This window comes from Scyliorhinus torazame, chromosome 2, assembly GCF_047496885.1.
Source record: "Scyliorhinus torazame isolate Kashiwa2021f chromosome 2, sScyTor2.1, whole genome shotgun sequence".
Classification (NCBI taxonomy): Eukaryota; Metazoa; Chordata; class Chondrichthyes; order Carcharhiniformes; family Scyliorhinidae; genus Scyliorhinus; species Scyliorhinus torazame.
Window position 1 is genome coordinate 374216700 of NC_092708.1, and position 18770 is coordinate 374235469.

An 18770-nucleotide genomic window follows, 5' to 3' on the forward strand; every position below is an offset into this window, starting at 1 on the left:
CGAGGATGAGCCGGTTGTTTGAGGGGGATAGAGGATATTTGTGAAAGGTGTGGGAGGGGCCAGCTAATCATGTACATATGTTCCGGGCCTGCCCGAAGATAAATTTTGGAGGTTTTTCAGCACCATGTCAGCAATCCTGCACATGGACTTGGAGCCTAGACCCCTAGGGGCCATATTTGAGGTGTCCGACCTGTCGGAGTTGCGGGCGGGTGCAGGGACGGATTTAGCCTTCACCTCTCTGATCACTCGCAGATCAGCTTCCCACCCTTGCCTTGGTGTGGCTCGGGGATCTAATGGAGTTCCTGCATTTAGAGAAAGTGAAATTTTCCCTCAGCGGGGTGAATGAGGGGTTCCACAAAAGATGGGGTTTGTTTATTCTGCATTTTGGAGAGCTAATTACCGGCAACTGTTGGGTGAATTGGGGGGGGGTTGTGTTGTAATGTTTTTCAAATGTTAAAAATTTGAATAAAAATTGTTTTTTAAACAAAAGAATTGTGGGATATATTGATGGAGTGAGATGAAGTAAGATGGAAGGTGACTTTTATGGAGCATAAAGGCAGTGGATCTGTTGTGTGGAATGGCATGTTCCTGTTCTGAACACTCCATGTAACCTGATGCGAATGCAAAATAAATTCTCTGAGAAAAGTAACACCATTCTTCTCTTTTACTACCCAGGTCTCTAGTCTTCTTGCTGCTTTTGAAAGGATGCGACAGTAGGATTTTGAGTCCGTAGGAATGCCTGATCACTGGTATTGTTATGTTTTTGTCCTTTAAACTTTGATTCAAAAGTCAGAAACCCGTGTGCCCAGGCACCCTCGGTCTACGCAATGAACTTCAACATGTCTGAACAGGGTATTCACAGTTCCAATAGCTGTTACAGAGAAGGTGACAAAACAAATCAGCCCCCCATGCGCCTGAAAAAAAACTTTTTTGAAGACTCTGTATCATCCTACTCCATCGTCTCTCAATTTCTGGACAAAGCTACCAAGAAAAATAATTCAACAGATCAAGAGTTTTTATTTTCTTCAAGGAATCTGCCCCATTCCACCGCAGAATCTTATCAGGAGGATAGCAGCAATTGCTCCAAAGACAGTGTACAGGAACTGGGCTCACCTTTCAGTCAACACCTCGCCATGAACAACAGTGAAGGGGATTGTCTGCTCAACAAACACTTGCAAGCAAAGAGGGCACGAGTAGAGAGCATCATCAGAGGAATGAGCAGTTCTCCAAATGCCATCCTCCACAACAGTGAGCTTGAGAGGGAGTGTGGCCAACGGCATGCAGGTTTGGGAGACAAATACAAAGAGAACAAACGGAAGCAGAGGCTTCCTCAACAGCAGCAGAGGCAGGAGGCGAATCCCAGGAAACTTCACAAATTAACTTCCTCCCTAAAGGAGCACAGGCGAGATGAATGCCACAGGTTGAAGCAGCAGCTGCAGGATATGCAGGGGAAGCTCCTTGAACTGCAGGAAAAATTCTTCCAGGTATATGATGCCAGTGAATCAGAACAAGAAGACCAGGAGGACGTATCTGATTCTAGCTTTCACTTGGATGGTCCCAACTGCAGCGCAGAGAATGGAGAAAATACTCCGAAAAGATTCCTTTCAGATATGGACCAAGATTTCTCCAGTGACTGTGTTCAATCATTTGGCCAAGAAGAAGAACTGGTAACTGGCAAGGATGTGAACAAATATCAAGATAGAGACAGAAAATGTAACAATCATAATCATTTTTCTCTCTCTCTTGTCAAGGGTGGATATCTTGCAGAGGCCCTTAAATATGAATTAACCAATGCAGTGGCTCACATTGTAGACTCAGCTGTGCAGTTGTTCTCTGTTAAACCTTCAAGCATCTCTTCTCGGTCATTTCAAGGCCTGCCAGTCTCTCGGCCCAAGACTGATACACCCAATGACAACACAAACTTAAGGACTGCCGTTCATGAGTTTCAGTGCCCTGAAGATTCAGTGATGATGCACAGATATTTTGACAACCCTCGAAACTCCCACACCTTTGACATTCAGGATCAGACCGAGGCAATACCACTGGTAGTGAGGAAATCATCCCAAAACCAACCTAACATTGTGAGCCCAGTTATTAAACAAGCTTGCCACATGCCTAATATCAAGACACCTTTAACATTAGCTCTAGGTTCGCAGATGCCTCTGACGGAATTGCCTGCACCTCTATTGAGATATGGAATGCAAAATGACAGGGGACATAGCCTCTCAGAGAACGTCACTGCATCTTCTGAATCAACACACCTTTCATGGGACACAGTCAAACAGAGGTCAAAGGTTACCTCGCACCATACAGCAAATCAGCAGTACTCTCATTTCTGTCAGAATCCAGCAGAGAATCTCTGTCTTTCTCGCATCAAGTCTGAATGTGGAGACTTGCATTCCATGGCAGATGTCACTCCATACAAGACAATTCACATATCCTTTCGAAGTGATTATTTGTAAACTTGCCGAATATTGCAAAAACCTTCTGTTGCAAAGCCAAATATAACATATAACCCACAGAGTAAAGCGCCTCCTCAGAAGACCATCTTCTTCTGCGCTTGCACAAGATTTCCATTCCTTTCCCACTGTCTCCACACACCCTTGGGAGGGGGGTCTCTGAATTGTAGTGCATGTTCAGTACTAATAGTTCCAAAATATCTTTGGCCTCCCAAACAGACAGGAACTGAATTAGACTACTTGTCATAAACCGATGCAATGAGAGAAGGAGACTTTCATCTCATCAGCTGTGTACATTCAAGCTCCGCAACTAGATTTTAGATTATATAATCTGTCCAACGTACTGCTCTCTTGAGACAACATATATCATAATCCTCTGCTGAGCTGCATAAATAATTACGTTTTGGTATATCACCTTATCGCATTTAAAAATATATATTATTTCATGGGGTGTGGGCGTCGCTGGCAAGGACACCATATGTTGCCCATCCCTAATTGCCCCTCAACTGAGCCTTTCTAGGTTATTTCGGAGGGAAGATCAGAGCCAACTACATTGCTGTGGGTCTGGGGTGACTAAAGGCCAGATTTCATTCCCTGAAGAGCATGAGTGAACCAAATGGATTTTTACAATTGATGATAGTTTCATGGTCACCACTACTGAAGCTTTCAATTCTGGACTTTATTAATTGAATTTAATTCCACCAGCTTCCATGGTGGGATTCAAACCCATGCCCCCCCAGCCCAGAGGATCACCTGGGCCTCTGGATGACTAGTCCAATGATGTTACCACTACACCACCATCTCCCTCCTCACTGAAACTTTATACAATGTCTCAAGCACCAGATTGAGCTTTGCATCACTGCCAGTGGTCTGAAACGGACTCAAAAACAATAACTTGCGTTTGTAATCTTTTTTTCCCGATGAACCATCAGCTACTTTAATAATCAAATAGCTGAAGCATGCAAATTTATTTAACATTGACTTCAATACTTTTCTCCATCTACCCGAGACCTTCCCAGTACTACTTCCCATGTTCCCAGTACTACTTCCCATGTTCCCAGTACTACTTCCCATGTTCCCAGTACTACTTCCCATGTTCCCAGTACTACTTCCCATGTTGTAAGGTTCTGGCAAAGTTGGCAGGATGTAGAAGTTTGTTTCTCTCCCTCTCTACCTCAACTGACTCTCTAGGTAGAGTGTCTGTCGGTCTAGGGTGTAGGTTTCTTGGCCGATGGAATGGATGAGAGCACACTTGTAACCTTCTAACATTGCAAACTGCCACAAAGCCTTTCACAGGTGTTATCAGACAAAACAAATTGACACCAAGCCAAATAAGCAAATATTAACACAAGAGTGGAAAAAGCTTATTCAAAGAGGTAGGTTTTAAGAAATGTCAGAAAGGAGATAGGAGACCTAGTTAAGGTGTATAAAATTATGAGTGGTTCAGTTAGAGTGAATAGGCCCCTACTTTAGCAGTCTGTAAGCAGGGGACATCATTTTGGGGTTAGATGTGAGAGGCTTAACATAGAACATAGAAAATACAGCACAGAACAGGCCCTTCGGCCCACGATGTTGTGCCGAACCTTTGTCCTAGATTAATCATAGATTATCATTGAATTTACAGTGCAGAAGGAGGCCATTCGGCCCTTTGAGTCTGCACCGGCTCTTGGAAAGAGCACCCTACCCAAACTCAACACCTCCACCCAACACCAAGGGCAATTTGGACATTAAGGGCAATTTATCATTGGCCAATTCACCGAACGCGCACATCTTTGGACTGTGGGAGGAAACCGGAGCACCCGGAGGAAACCCACGCAGACACTGGGAGGATGTGCAGACTCCGCACAGACAGTGACCCAAGCCGGAATCGAACCTGGGACCCTGGAGCTGTGAAGCAATTGAGCTATCCACAATGCTACCGTGCTGCCCTTGAGAACAAATAAATCTACACTATATCATTTTACCATAATCCATGTACCTATCCAATAGCTGCTTGAAGGTCCCTAATGTTTCCGACTCAACTACTTCCACAGGCAGTGCATTCCATGCCCCCACTACTCTCTGGGTAAAGAACCTACCTCTGATATCCCTCCTATATCTTCCACCTTTCACCTTAAATTTATGTCCCCTTGTAATGGTTTGTTCCACCCGGGGAAAAAGTCTCTGACTGTCTACTCTATCTATTCCCCTGATCATCTTCTAAACCTCTATCAAGTCGCCCCTCAACCTTCTCCGTTCTAATGAGAAAAGGCCTAGCACCCTCAACCTTTCCTCGTAAGACCTACTCTCCATTCCAGGCAACATCCTGGTAAATCTTCTTTGCACCTTTTTCCAAAGCTTCCGCATCCTTCCTAAAATGAGGCGACCAAAACTGTACACAATACTCCAAATGTGGCCTTACCAAAGTTTTGTACAGCTGCATCATCACCTCACGGCTCTTAAATTCAATCCCTCTGTTAATGAACGCGAGCACACCATAGGCCTTCTTCACAGCTCTATCCACTTGAGTGGCAACTTTCAAAGATGTATGAACATAGACCCCAAGATCTCTCTGCTCCTCCACATTGCCAAGAACTCTACCGTTAACCCTATATTCCGCATTCATATTTGTCCTTCCAAAATGGACAACGTCACACTTTTCAGGGTTAAACTCCATCTGCCACTTCTCAGCCCAGCTCTGCATCCTATCTATGTCTCTTTGCAGCCGACAACAGCCCTCCTTACTATCCACAACTCCACCAATCTTTGTATCATCTGCAAATTTACTGACCCACTCTTCAACTCCCTCATCCAAGTCATTAATGAAAATCACAAACAGCAGAGGACCCAGAACTGATCCCTGCGGTACGCCACAGGTAACTGGGATCCAGGCTGAATATTTGCCATCCACCACCACTCTCTGACTTCTATCGGTTAACCAGTTCGTTATCCAACTGGCCAAATTTCCCACTATCCCATGCCTCCTTACTTTCTGCATAAGCCTACCATGGGGAACCTTATCAAATGCCTTACTAAAATCCATGTACACTACATCCACTGCTTTACCTTCATCCACATGCTTGGTCACCTCCTCCAAGAATTCAATAAGATTTGTAAGGCAAGACCTACCCCTCACAAATCCGTGCTGACTATCCCTAATCAAGCAGTGGCTTTCCAGATGCTCAGAAATCCTATCCTTCAGTACCCTTTCCATTACTTTGCCTACCACCGAAGTAAGACTAACTGGCCTGTAATTCCCAGGGTTATCCCTAGTCCCTTTTTTGAACAGGGGCACGACATTCGCCACTCTCCAATCCCCTGGTACCACCCCTGTTGACAGTGAGGACGAAAAGATCATTGCCAATGGCTCTGCAATTTCATCTCTTGCTTCCCATAGAATCCTTGGATAAATCCTGTCAGGCCCGGGGGACTTGTCTATCCTCAAGTTTTTCAAAATGCCCAACACATCTTCCTTCCTAACAAGTATTTCCTCGAGCTTAGAGGAGATTCAAGGGGAAATTGAGAGATCTGGAACTTACAGGGTTGTCATAGCAGAAACCCTTAACCAAGTACTTATTAAATGTTCATGTGCTTGAAGTGCTGTAACCTTCATAACTATGGACAAAGAGCTGGGAGTGGGATCAGGCTGGGTGGCTACTTGTCAACTGACAGGCACAGTGGGCTGAATGACCTTGTAGATTTATATGATTTCTGTGAGAGGGTGGTAGCAAGCTGAAAACATTGAGGGAGGGCATTCCAGAACTCCAGATCTCGACAGTTGAAGGCACAGCCACCAATGCCATGGCTCCACGTGGCCAGGCAGCCGAGATTGACCTTCCATCCCCCGTGGGAAGACCAGCCTACCACAGCAAGGCAGAGACCAGCTCAACACAGAGGGTGGCAGATATTAATTGATATCTCAATCCTCTGGCGCAACTCCAAGCCTTTATAGCGGAGGCTCTCCAATTTTAGTGTTCCTTACAAATTGTCTACCTCAGTCCGTGACTCTTGAAAGTGAATGAGCAGAAATTTCTGGGCCGGAGGTATGTCATTTGATCTTGAAAGATGGTGAAAGGTTTGTGCCAGAATGATCTACCAGCTACTTCCTTTTACCTTGATTTAACAACAGCAGTGCCATATTCCGAAATGACTGTGGTGAGGGAATATTTTGGAAAGCTAACCTTTGTATATGTAAGTTTAATTATGTGAATCAAATGCAAATACCTGGCCACAATACTTGTGCTTAGATTATGATAAAAGTGATGCCCAGTTGGCTTTTTTATTACCCGTAAGTGTAAAAAAAAAAGGTTTGTTCATGCATGCAATAGCCCTTTCCACACCAGTGGGGTGAAAATGATCAAAAGGAACTTGTAAATAGTCAGAGAAATAGGGCAGCAGGTTTTCAAATGGAAGATCCAGTTAAATTTTAGCCTTGTACTCGAGGGAAATTTAATACAAGAGCTGGTTATGTTGGTCCATAACAGTCCAGAAATTAGATGATCCGTGGCAACACTATCGGGGCTGGTGACAGCATCATGGTGAATTGGTTCAGTGACCTCTCTAGGATAGTGCAGTGCACTGAGGGCACTAGTCACGAGTCCAGTGGCAACTTATCAGTCATGACGGGGCTGGGGTGGAGCAAATTCCATGCTGCTAAAACCACTCCCAACAAACTCCTGTTCCATCAAGTAATTATGACATTTCATGATGCACATACCGAATTACTTGAAGTGCTTCAGGAGAACACAACTATTGGAGTGAACAAAGTTTTCACTCAATGAGACAGTGCCCTTTATAGATTCTTCTCATCCACCTTGATCTCCACTTCCACCAATATTGTTCCCTACCACAGCCATCTACCACTCTCCATCCCAAGTGTTGCGGACAGAAAACAAAGGCAATGAAACATGAAGAGATGGGAAAGAAGTGCAACTTGATACAGAAACCCATTAAGTGAATTATGTTCTCAAACCAAATTGGACTGTCTTTTGTTTTCTTGCTTGCTTAATATGTAAAGAGGTCTTTTTAATTAAGGCGGACTGGGGAATTGTAAATGATTGGAGTGCATTGATTTAAATAAGGCTTAGTGATACTCCAGGAAAGCTGAGTACCTGTGAGCCTTTCATTGTCACTCGCTGCGCCAGGCCCACTGTTCCAGAGAGTTTCTGATGTTAATGCATGCAATATCCACTACCTCCCAGCTGCAAACATCCTCTTACATGCTTGATCACAGAAAAGTGAATTAGGGACATGCACAGATGCACGTCTCTTCATTTTACAAGGCAAGTATGCCTTTCAAATTATATTTCAGTTGTAGTCTGCAGCGTTTATACTAAGGGCCACAAACTGGTTGGGTAGGTTGCAACCTGACATGCCTATCTTACGTTATTCAAATTAAGTGAGAGCATCCAGTTTACTTGAGTGTTCATTAAGTAAGGTGCACGGGGAGTATGACTGCGATGGTCACAGGTGTAATCAGTAAACACCCTTTAGAGTTTTTCAGATAAAGTTCCAATATGCAGTCAAAAGTGAAATAGATGGGTAGTGGAGAAGCAAGTGCAGAGAAACTAAGACTTGATAAAGACAGACACTGCAGATGATGAAATATGCAAAATGGACAAGGAGCATTTTGCCTGACTATACAGCACACATACATACTATGGGGGGAAATTTCCCACCGGCTGCATTTTCCGTTCCCGCCGAAGTCATAGGATTTTTTGAATGGCTCGCCACATTTTCCAGCCCAGTCCCTCCATGGTGGGGCCATCAAATTCAGCCCTAGATGTGTATGTATGTGTGAGAGAGAGAGAACGTACTGGCAAAACTTCTTTTACAAGCTCAGAGCACTGCAATTTAAACTGCTGATTTGTCAGTATTCTGTGGTGCAGAGCACTCCAATTGACTGTCATTGAGAATCCTCTATTAAGAGTTAACTGTTGCACAGCGTTAGCAGTGCTTACTGCTTATTGGCATGACACCCTTCTGACATCACCAGCATGTGAACATTTGAGCATTTCTAATATCGATTTGCAGAAATGAGTAAAATGCACCCATCACGTGAGATCTCGCGATGACACGAAACAGCTTGTGCCCAATTCCCTTAATTGTCTGATGTTTAGTGTCCTCCATACTTCCTTCCTATTGACCCCAAAAATTAGCACCAGCTGTCCTTGGACTAAGCTGCAAGTTTTATAATATTGTGATAGAAGTCTGCAGCATCTGGGTGGGACAGCCATTTAGCTCAGTATGAAGAGGTGAAAGTGCCCTCTCATAGCTGGCAGTAAGCGCTATTTGGAGTGAGGGTTACTCATTTAAAAAAAAAAAAAAAAAAAAATGTGACCCTAATTTGATGCAACATTTCTTGCATTACCACACTTCACAATTACTCCGACTGCAAAATGCTTTGCGACATCCTGAGGCTGTGAATTAAGTCAACATAAGGCGAATAAAGCGGATACGTTCAAAAGGAATTTGGCTAAACACATGACACAGAAAGGAATAGAAGGTTATCCTGAAAGGCAGAGATTAGCAGGAGGCTTCTGTGGAGCATAAACGGCAGCATAGATCAGTTGGTCCAAAGGGCCTGTCCCTGTGCTGCATATTTTTTAAAATGTAATAAACGTAAGTTCTTTCTTACCCCTAAAAATAAAAACAGCATCAATGGCTGAACATCTTTTTTTCAAACTGCTCCAGCTCTGGAGATCTGCCTAACTGGTCCAGGGCAGACAACTGAGTTCCCCAATTTTCTGTCCATTCATTTTAATGGATGTAGTGGAATTTTTCAAGCCGGTTTTCTTGGCATGACCAGGCTCACTCTATGGGGGGAAACACGCATTCAGAAAATTGGCCCTCATCTTGAATGGGTTCTCATTGAACCAGACTCTCTGTTTTGGCATTCACACCCAAGAGAGCCTAAAGACGGCTACCAGGGGTCCAGTGGAAAGTAAAGAAATCTGACCATTTTCCAGCCACTATTGTCTCTCGTGTTTGACAAGTGCGATGAGAAAAGAACTTAGCAAAAATATTCTTTTGAATGTAAGAGGGAAAATACAACACCTGAGCGAGCTTGAATGTTAAGGTTCCCAGCCAAAACACATATTAAGTTAAACATTGGGCACCGTGCCAAACTCTTTTTGCTGTTCCACAAACTTGCTTGTGCATATGATTAAGATTGGCATCCTTCCATCGATGAGAGATGAGGGGAATACAACCTCAGAACTTTGGTGAGGTCAAATGAGACCGGAGAGTGGAGCTAAGGCTACATCATAAGAGCTTAATGACGAGCAGAGCAGGCTCAAGGGGCTGAATGGCCTTCTTCTGCTTCCATTTCTTATATTGCATGTTGTGTCAAGCCCCCTCAGAATCTTAAATGTTAAATCTTAAAGAAGATGACCTCTTATTCTTTTAAGCTCCAATGAATATAAGTCCAACCTACGCAACCTGTTCTCTTAAAACAACGCCTTCATCCCAGGAATCAATTGAGTGAACCTCCTCAGAACTACCTCCAAAAAAAGAAGAGCATACCCTTCCTTAAATAAGTAAATCAAAACAGCGCACGATACTCGAGGTGCAGTCTCACTCACCAACACCCTGTTTAGTTGTAGTAAGACTCCCCAACTTTTATATCCATCAACCGTTGTAATGAAGGCAAAAGATCCATTTGTCTTCCTAATGACTTGCTGAACCTGCATACAAATGTTTTTGCGATTCATGTACAAGGACATTCCAATCCTTCTGTACAGCAACATTCTGCAGTATCTCTCCATTTAAATCATATTATTCTTTTATTCTTCATCTCACATTTTTCCACATTATACTCCACCTTCCAGTTTTTTTGGCCACCCATTTAACTCCTCTCTATCCCTTTGCAATCTCTTTGGGCAGAATTCCCCCATTTTAAGATTGTGTGGTGACGGGTGGCCCCCGCTGTGCCTGTCCCTCTGACCAGAATGGCGGGAACCTCATTAATTATGCACAGGCGAGTTCCCCTTTGACTCTCCTGGTGGGCTAGAAGCTGTGCTCAGCTGATGAGTACGAAGGTCCTGGCGCCATATTTAAATACCAGTCCAGCACACTCCCATCACTTTCTCCAGCCCACCTGTTTTCAACAGACCATGCAGGACATCAGGAATGCAGAGGGAAAAATGTAGCAGCCTCAAGCAGAAGTCTATTTCTCAATTCAACCACCTTCCCCTGAGCCCATCACCTGCGAGATGTCCATGCTTCACTTGGGCCTCTACCTTGCCTATGGAGTCTTTGGGCGTGATTCAACTTAGAACATTACAGCACAGTACAGGCCCTTCGGCCCTCGATGTTGCGCCCACCTGTGAAACCACTCTAAAGCCCATCTACACTATTCCCTTATCGTCCATATGTTTATCCAATGACCATTTAAATGCCCTTAATGTTGGCGAGTCCACTACTGTTGCAGGCAGGGCATTCCACGCCCTTACTACTCTCTGAGTAAAGAACCTACCTCTGACATCTGTCCTATATCTATCTCCCCTCAATTTAAAGCTATGTCCCCTCATGCTAGACATCACCATCCGAGGAAAAAGGCTCTCACTGTCCATCCTATCCAATCCTCTGATCATCATGTATGCCTCAATTAAGTCACCTCTTAATCTTCTCTCTAACGAAAACAGCCTCAAGTCCCTCAGCCTTCCCTCATAAGATCTTCCCTCCATACCAGGCAACATCCTGGTAAATCTCCTCTGCACCCTTTCCAATGCTTCCACATCCTTCCTATAATGCGGCGATCAGAATTGCACGCAATACTCCAAATGCGGCTGCACCAGAGTTTTGTACAGCTGCAACATGACCTCATGGCTCCGAAACTCAATCCTTCTACCAATAAAAGCTTCTAAACCGTACGCCTTCTTAACAACAATCTCAACCTGGGTGGCAACTTTCAGGGATCTATGTACATGGACACTGAGATCTCTCTGCTCAACCACACTACCAAGAATCTTACCATTAGCCCAGTACTCTGCCTTCCTGTTATTCCTTCCAAAATGAATCACCTCATACTTTTCTGCATTAAACTCCATTTGCCACCTCTCAGCCCAGCTCTGCAGCTTATCTAAGTCCCTCTGTAACTTGTAACATCCTTCCGCACTGTCCACAACTCCACCGACTTTAGTGTCATCTGCAAATTTACTCACCCATCCTTCTACGCCCTCCTCCAGGTCATTTATAAAAATGACTAACAGCAGTGGCCCCAACTAAAAGGGAACACAGTCCCATAGCATGTGCGTGTAGCTGCATGTTTCCCGGTTATACAATGCTACTCAGGTTAAATTAAGGGGCCTCCGTGGGGAGGCTGCACATAGCCACAATTTCTACATTAACCCCTCAGTATAGTGAGAGATAGGGACATATTCCGATCTTTTGAGGCCCCCCACAATCCCCGACATACCTGCCAGTCCCAACGCACTGTAGGAGAGTCCCCGGCCATCCTGAACCCTTCCAACACCTACGCTGGGCACCCCTGGCCCGATCGTCAGCACGCAAATGCCAGCCTGGCACCTTAGCAGTACCCATGCCTGCTGGTAGTGCCACCTGGGCAGTGCCAGGCTGGAACCCTGCCCAAAGTATATGAACGTGGGGCCTCTAATCCCTTGGGAGACTTCCATGAGTGCCATTCATTCTGGTGACCATTTGTGGGGACCATTGTTAAACAGCACTCAGCTGAGGTCTCCAAGGCGAAGGGGATAGATCCCAGCACCTTGGTCACCTCGGGAATCTGCACATTAAAATGAAACTAGCTGGTCGCTTTGATGTGCGGAGTTGCTAAAAAGCGATCCTGCTTACAATGGTTGGGATTTACATTGCAATGTCTCGCGTGATCGCGTTAGATCTCAGAAGGCATTGCGAGCCGGGTAGCTCCTGGGAGTGGGGTCTCCCGGCTTTTATCGGCCATGCTGTGCCACAGCAAGCTGCTTTTTGGTCATTGGATTGCGCGTCTTCATCCATCCCCTTCTAGTAAACAATGAAGTGTCCCTTTGATCCTCTTGTTTGTGAGCTTCTCATGCAGGCTCGTCGGGATCGTGTCCCTCGCCCCAGTCTTCCCTCTGCCTTCCATTGTTCATCTTTTTCATCCACTTCCTTGACCCTCTGCCTACTATCATGAACCCTCGCCCTATTCCTCCTCTTTGCACAGCCTTCCTTCCACTTTGCACCCTTGTCTTCATCAGGCCAGCGCCTTTACGGCAACCCCCCTCACCTCAAAAGCTCTTGCTAACTGGAAACCGTCCTGTCCATGCAAATTGTTAGCAATCGGGTTTGATGCTGACGTGATTTCCTGCTGGCGTGACGCAAGATTGGAAGGCATAACAGGAACCGGCAGGCAGCTGTTTTAATGAGAATTCATGAGATGCCAATGAATGGAAATGGCATTTGCGCCACCTGCCTGCGGGATGACCAACCTGCCATTGGGAGGATTCCAATGTTGGTTTATGCTGGTGAGTGTGATTTTAAAAAAAATTCGCAGCTGATTCCCCATAACCGCCCACCACATCAAGAATAGCTCCTTCTAAACTTCCAGACCATTGCCATTTGAACAGGACAAGGCAACACATAAAAAATATATAATTCCAAGCAAAACTGAGTTTCTTGGTCCAGGCTGTCACATTTCCAGGAGCCACTTATTACTCTCTGGACACTCCCGGCACATTAAGGAGGTACATATAATTTTATTTTTATTCTCACATTGCTAAGGAAATAGGTTATGTATAAAAACACATTTTATAATGTTTTACTGTGACAATGTATCTTAAAAATTCATCTGATGTGTGATTTATTTAAGAGGTAAAATAGTTAATTACTAAATGTTGTTCTCTGGTTTGGTTGTCATGGATCAGGGTCATTTAATGTTTCACAGAAGAGTTGACCATCCTGGTATGTCTTTCCTTAACCAGTCTTCACATTCAGGAGGGACTAACACCAAATCACCTGAAGAAAGCCAAATTGATGTTCTTTTATACCCGTTACCCCAGCTCAGCCACGCTGAAAACATACTTCCCTGATATTAAGGTAAGCAAAATAAAATTACAGCTTATTCTCTGGTCAACAACAGTTGTGTCTTATGGACTTGTGTGACTGTTAAAGTGTTAAGAAACACGAAATGTGTATTGTGGAGAAAGGATGTTTCACAGAAAGGGTACATGTGGATGTATGTTAGGGAATGCACGTAAAGTGGTGCAATAGACTGGAGCATCCATGTATGGTTTTTGATAGATTTCAACCTAGGTTGCAAACCATCGGCTGGAGACGGGCAAGAAGTTGACAGGGACATTGCTACTATTCTCACACTGAAAAATGGCAAAAAGCAGCAGTAATGGGGCTTCGTGAGAACAGATTTCCCCCCCCCAAGGTTTTGGATAAAGGAGAAGTTACGAGAAAGCTATGAGAGACACAGTGGTTAGCACTATTGCTTCACAGCGCCAGAGACCCAGATTCAATTCCCCGCTTGGGTCAGGGTCTGTGCGCAGTCTGCAAGTTCTCCCCGTGTGTTTCCTCCGGGTGCTCCGGTTTCCTCCCACAGTCCAAAGATGTGTGGGTTAGGTGGATTGGTCACGCTGAATTGCCCCTCAGTGTCCAAAAGTTAGGTGGGGTTGCTGGGTTACGGGGATAGGGTGGAGGTGTGGGCTTCGGTATGGTGCTCTTTCAGGGGCCGGTGCAGACTCGATGGGCTGAATGGCTTCCTCCTGCACTGTAAATTCTATGACTATGACAGGAAATGGGCAGTCCGATGGATCATTGAGAACAGCCTTGAATTTCTTGACTAAATATTAGAAATGATTTTTTAACAAAATAACTGCACCAACTATTTGATCTGGGTCTTTTCCTTTTTGCTTCCTGATTGTGATTGTGAACCCACTTTTCCTGCATCACTGATCCCTGAGGTCACTGCTAGGTCATTTAGTGAACTCACTTCCCTTCCTGATTCCTGCAATTCAGCGTGAGAGAATCTTCAAGAACAATGGGGAACTAATCCCGGGTGTCTGACTGAATTCCATCATGGCTGTTTACTTCTCTACTTCTTTATATCATGAAGGATATTTCAGTGTCTATAGGAACACTTTACTTAAAGAATTTTTTGAAGTCTGAATCACTGCTTTCCCATTCTCTCTCTTTTTTTTTTTAAAAAAGGTTACATAGGAAGGGGATGGGGAGTTGGATTTTTAAAATAAATTTAGAGTACCAAATTATTATTTTCCAATTAAGGGGCAATTTAGCATGGCCAATCCACATAATCTGCACTTCTCTTTGGGATTGTGGGGGTGAGACCCACGCAGACACAGAGAACATGCAAACTCCAAACTGACAGTGACACACGGCCCAGATCGAACCAGTGTCCTCAGTGCCGTGAGGCAGCAGTGCTAACCACTGCGCCACCGTACCTCCCTGCTTTCCCATTCTCACCATATATTCTGATACAAGTAATTGTCCAGCCTAGAGAGTGCTCGTTGAGGGATCTAAACTAAGCTGCTTTAGCATAGTGGATCAGAGTTCTCAGCATAGGAACAGGATATCATTCAGCCACTTGAGCTTGGTGTTTCATTAAATTCTATCATGACTGAGCTGTATACCTTGCTCTATGAACCCTACCTTGGTTTCATATCCCATTGCAGAGAATCTCTACAGTGAAGGCCATTTGGCCCATCAAGTCTGCACCGGCTCTCCAAAAGAACATTCTTTTATTTTAAAATATTTTTATTGGTATTTTAAGTAAGTTACAGAATAAACAAGAAAAGAGAGCTGGGTTCCACACGTAGAGACTAAAAGAGCTTCCTATCTCATCCCACTCCCCTGCCTTGTCCCCGGATCCCTGCACATTCTTTTCAGATAGCAATCCAATTCCTTTTTGAATACCTCGATCAAACAGCCTCCCCCACCCTCTCAGGAAGTTTGTCCCAGACTCCAAACATTCTCTGGGCAATGATTCATGACATCACTTTTACCAATTAATTTGAACCTGTGCCCTCTAGTTCTTGATGATCTCTTCAGTGAGAACAGTTCCTCACTATTTACCCTGACCATACACCTCAGGGTCTTAATTATCTCCATCAAGTCACCGCTCAGCCTTCTTTTCTCCAAGGAACAGTCCCAACCCCTCCAATCTATCTTCATAATCATCAGAATCATTCTTGTGAATTTTCTCTGTACTCTCTCCAGTGTCTTCACATCCTTCCTCAAGTTTTTCACCTAGAACTGGACGCAGTATTCCAGGTGAGGCCGAACTAGCGTCTCATACAATTTGCAGCTCCGGGGTTTCGTAAAGTTAATGACAGGATGATAAATTCTCACATCGAACACAGAAACAGGTCATTCGGCCCAGGTGGTCTATGCAAGTGCTTCTGCTTCACATAAGCCTCTTCCCAACTCTCTTCATCCAACCCTATCAGGGTAATCTTCAATCAACAGGATAGCTGAAATTTTAATTTGGGAATTGCGCTGAGTGGTAAAGGGTTGAAGTTTTAAATAGCTTAGGCTTCAGTCGAGAGGAGGACAGGAGCTGACAGCTGAACGGGCAATCAAATCAGAGGGTGACCAGTGACCCGAGCAAAACCCATCCCTTAATCTCCTGAGAGTATCTCCCAGGAAAGACACAGACCTGCTCACTCACCCATGAATATGATGTTTTCTCTGAAGTGTATGGCTGTATTCGCACTCTTCAGCTATTATTTAATCCTGTGTGAGAGGTCAGACAGCCAACCTCTTCTCAGGGTGAAGGTATCTTTACAATGGCCGAGAGAAAATACACAAGATCAAAGCCTGGAGACTCTCCCTCTTGCGTTTCTTTCTCTTCCTCTTAACTTCTGTGTTGAGTAGTCCTGTCTCTGGTTGGAGCATCCCTACATAACAGCAGTCTGAGAAGTAATGACTAAAGCCAATCAGGCCTGCTCCAGCGACTAACCACCTTGATTCGGTTTTAATTTCTCCGTATCTTGGGTGAAATTGTTTATCAATCAAGGTGAATGATGTCAATACCAGGAGCACCAGAGCTGAAAGTTCCCCTATTCGTCCATATTTGCCCAGAATCCGATTCTAACGCTCCTGGTCTGGAAGAACTTAGGGCACTTGTAATTCAGTGCGTTAGTGTCAGAAGACCAATGATATAATCTAGGCTGCCACTCCAGTGCCAGTACTGAGGGAGTTCTGTGCTATCAGAGATAAGACGTTAAACCGAGACATCATCTGGACTCCCACTTGGGCAGAAAAGATTCTGTGCCACTATTTCAAAAATAAGCAGGGCAGAATGCACTGGCCACTATTTATCCTTCAACCAGCAGACAACTAGTCGAAACATTAGCTCCCTTCTCTCTCCACAGATGCTGTCTGACCTGCTAAAATTGTCCAGTGTTTCCTGTTTTTGTTTCAGATTCCAGCATCCACAGTAATTTGTTTTTTAATCATTAAAATAGATGATCTGGTCAGTTATCTGTTACTGTTGGTGGGACTTTTTGTGCAAGTTCACTGCGCGTTTTCTACAACAGTGACTGCTTTTTAAAAAGTGAGCTATGTCAATATAAATTTTGACACCACCAGTTTCCTATATATAGCCTGCCAGCCGCTCAGGACTGACTCTTCAATAACATCGCATGAGCAGAGATTCTGAATTCGCTACCTGTTACATTTTCCAAACTAAACTTGAAAAGTCATTAGAGATAACTGGGTGAGATTTCTTTTGTTCGTTTAATTGTTTTAATTACAATTTGCTGGTGAGTCAGCCCCATGTGTCAGCATTGTAGCGCTTATGAAGGTATTTTGGCTTCACATCACAAGCTTGCTGACTCTCTGAACCGGATTAGCAGGCCACAAAGGAACCAGTTGCTCTGACGGAAAAGTGCAAGACACCCGAGAATTGTCAGTCCACACTGCCAGCACAGTTACAAAGTTGTTACTTTGATGAACAGCCGTTGATATTGGGAGAATTACACAGCGGCAGTCAATGCACCTCACTTAACAAGCATGCAGCCCCTTCAATTCTAGACTATAGATTCCTTTCATAGCATCCTAAAAACAGGGCGGCGCAGTGTCAGAGTGGTTAGCACTGCTGCAGTGCCAAGGATCCGGGTTCGATCCTGGCCCCGGGTCACTATTCGTGTGGAGTTTGCACATTCTCCCAGTGTCTACATGGGTCTCACCCTACTACCCAAAGATTTGCAGGGTAGGTGGATTGGCCACGCTCCTTTATTGGGGGGAAAAGAAAATAATTGGGCACTTTATATTTAATTTAAAAAAAAAGCATCCTATGAAACACTCGGGTATAGCATTCCTTAGATGCAGAGTTTTTGTTATTTAAAAAAAAAAATCATTTATGGAATGTGGGCGTCGCTGGTTAGGCCAGTATTTATTACCCTAGTTGCCCTCAGAAGGTGGTGGTGAGTTGCCTTGAACCGCTGCAGTCCCATGAGGTGTAGGTACACCCACTGTGCTGTTAGGTAGGGAGTTCCAGGATTTTGACCCAGCGACAGTGAAGGAACAGCGATATATTTCCAAATAAGGATGGTGAGTGACTTGGAGGGGAAACTCCAGATGGTGTTTCCATGTATCTGCTGATTTAATTTGATTTTTTGTCACGTGCACCGAAGTACAGTGAAAGTATTTTTCTGTGGCCGAGGGAACGGACACAGTACGTACATAATAGACAAAGAGCGCTTGTCCTTCTAGATGGTAGTGGTTGTGGGTTTGGAAGGTGCTGAGGAACCTTGACGAGTTACTGTAGTGCATCTTGTAGATGGTACACACAGTTGCCACTGTTCATCAGTGATAGAGGGTTTGAATGTTTGTAGAAGGAGGAGCAATCAAGCAGGCTGCTTTATCCTGGATGGTGTCAAGCTTCTTGAATGTTGTTGGAGCAGCACTCATTCAGGCAAGTGGAGAGTATTCCATTACACTCCTGACATGTGCCTTGTAGATGGTGTACAGGCTATGGGAGGGTCAGGAGGCGAGTCACAGGCCAGGGTTCCTAACCTTTGACCTGCTCTGGTAGCCACTGTATTAATGTGGCTAGTCCAGTTCAGTTTCTGATCAATGGTAACCCCAGGATGTTGATTGTGGTGGATTCAGTGATGGGAATGCCATTGAATGTCAAGGGGTGATGGTTAGATACTCTCTTGTAGGAAATGGTCATTGCCTGGCACTTCTGTGGCACAAATGTAACTTGCCACTTGTCAGCCAAACCTGGATATTGTCCAGGTTTTGCTGCAATTGGACATGGACTGCTTCATTATCTGAGGAGTCACGAATGGTGCTGAACATTGTGCAGTCATATGCGAACATCCCCACTTCTGACTTTATGATGGAAGGAACGTCATTGATGAA

General features: G+C 44.5%; 1 protein-coding gene across 1 annotated transcript in view; it reads left to right on the top strand.

Moving 5' to 3' along the window:
- The first annotated feature begins 681 nt into the window (after nt 1–681).
- The window catches only part of prox2 (prospero homeobox 2), a 38625-nt gene continuing 20536 nt past the window's right edge, over nt 682–18770 (top strand). The window contains exons 1-2 of the mRNA XM_072493185.1: nt 682–2435; nt 13365–13472. Coding sequence (XP_072349286.1) covers nt 828–2435; nt 13365–13472 — 1716 coding nt within the window. The 5' untranslated portion in view covers nt 682–827. The remainder of the gene's footprint in view (nt 2436–13364; nt 13473–18770) is intronic.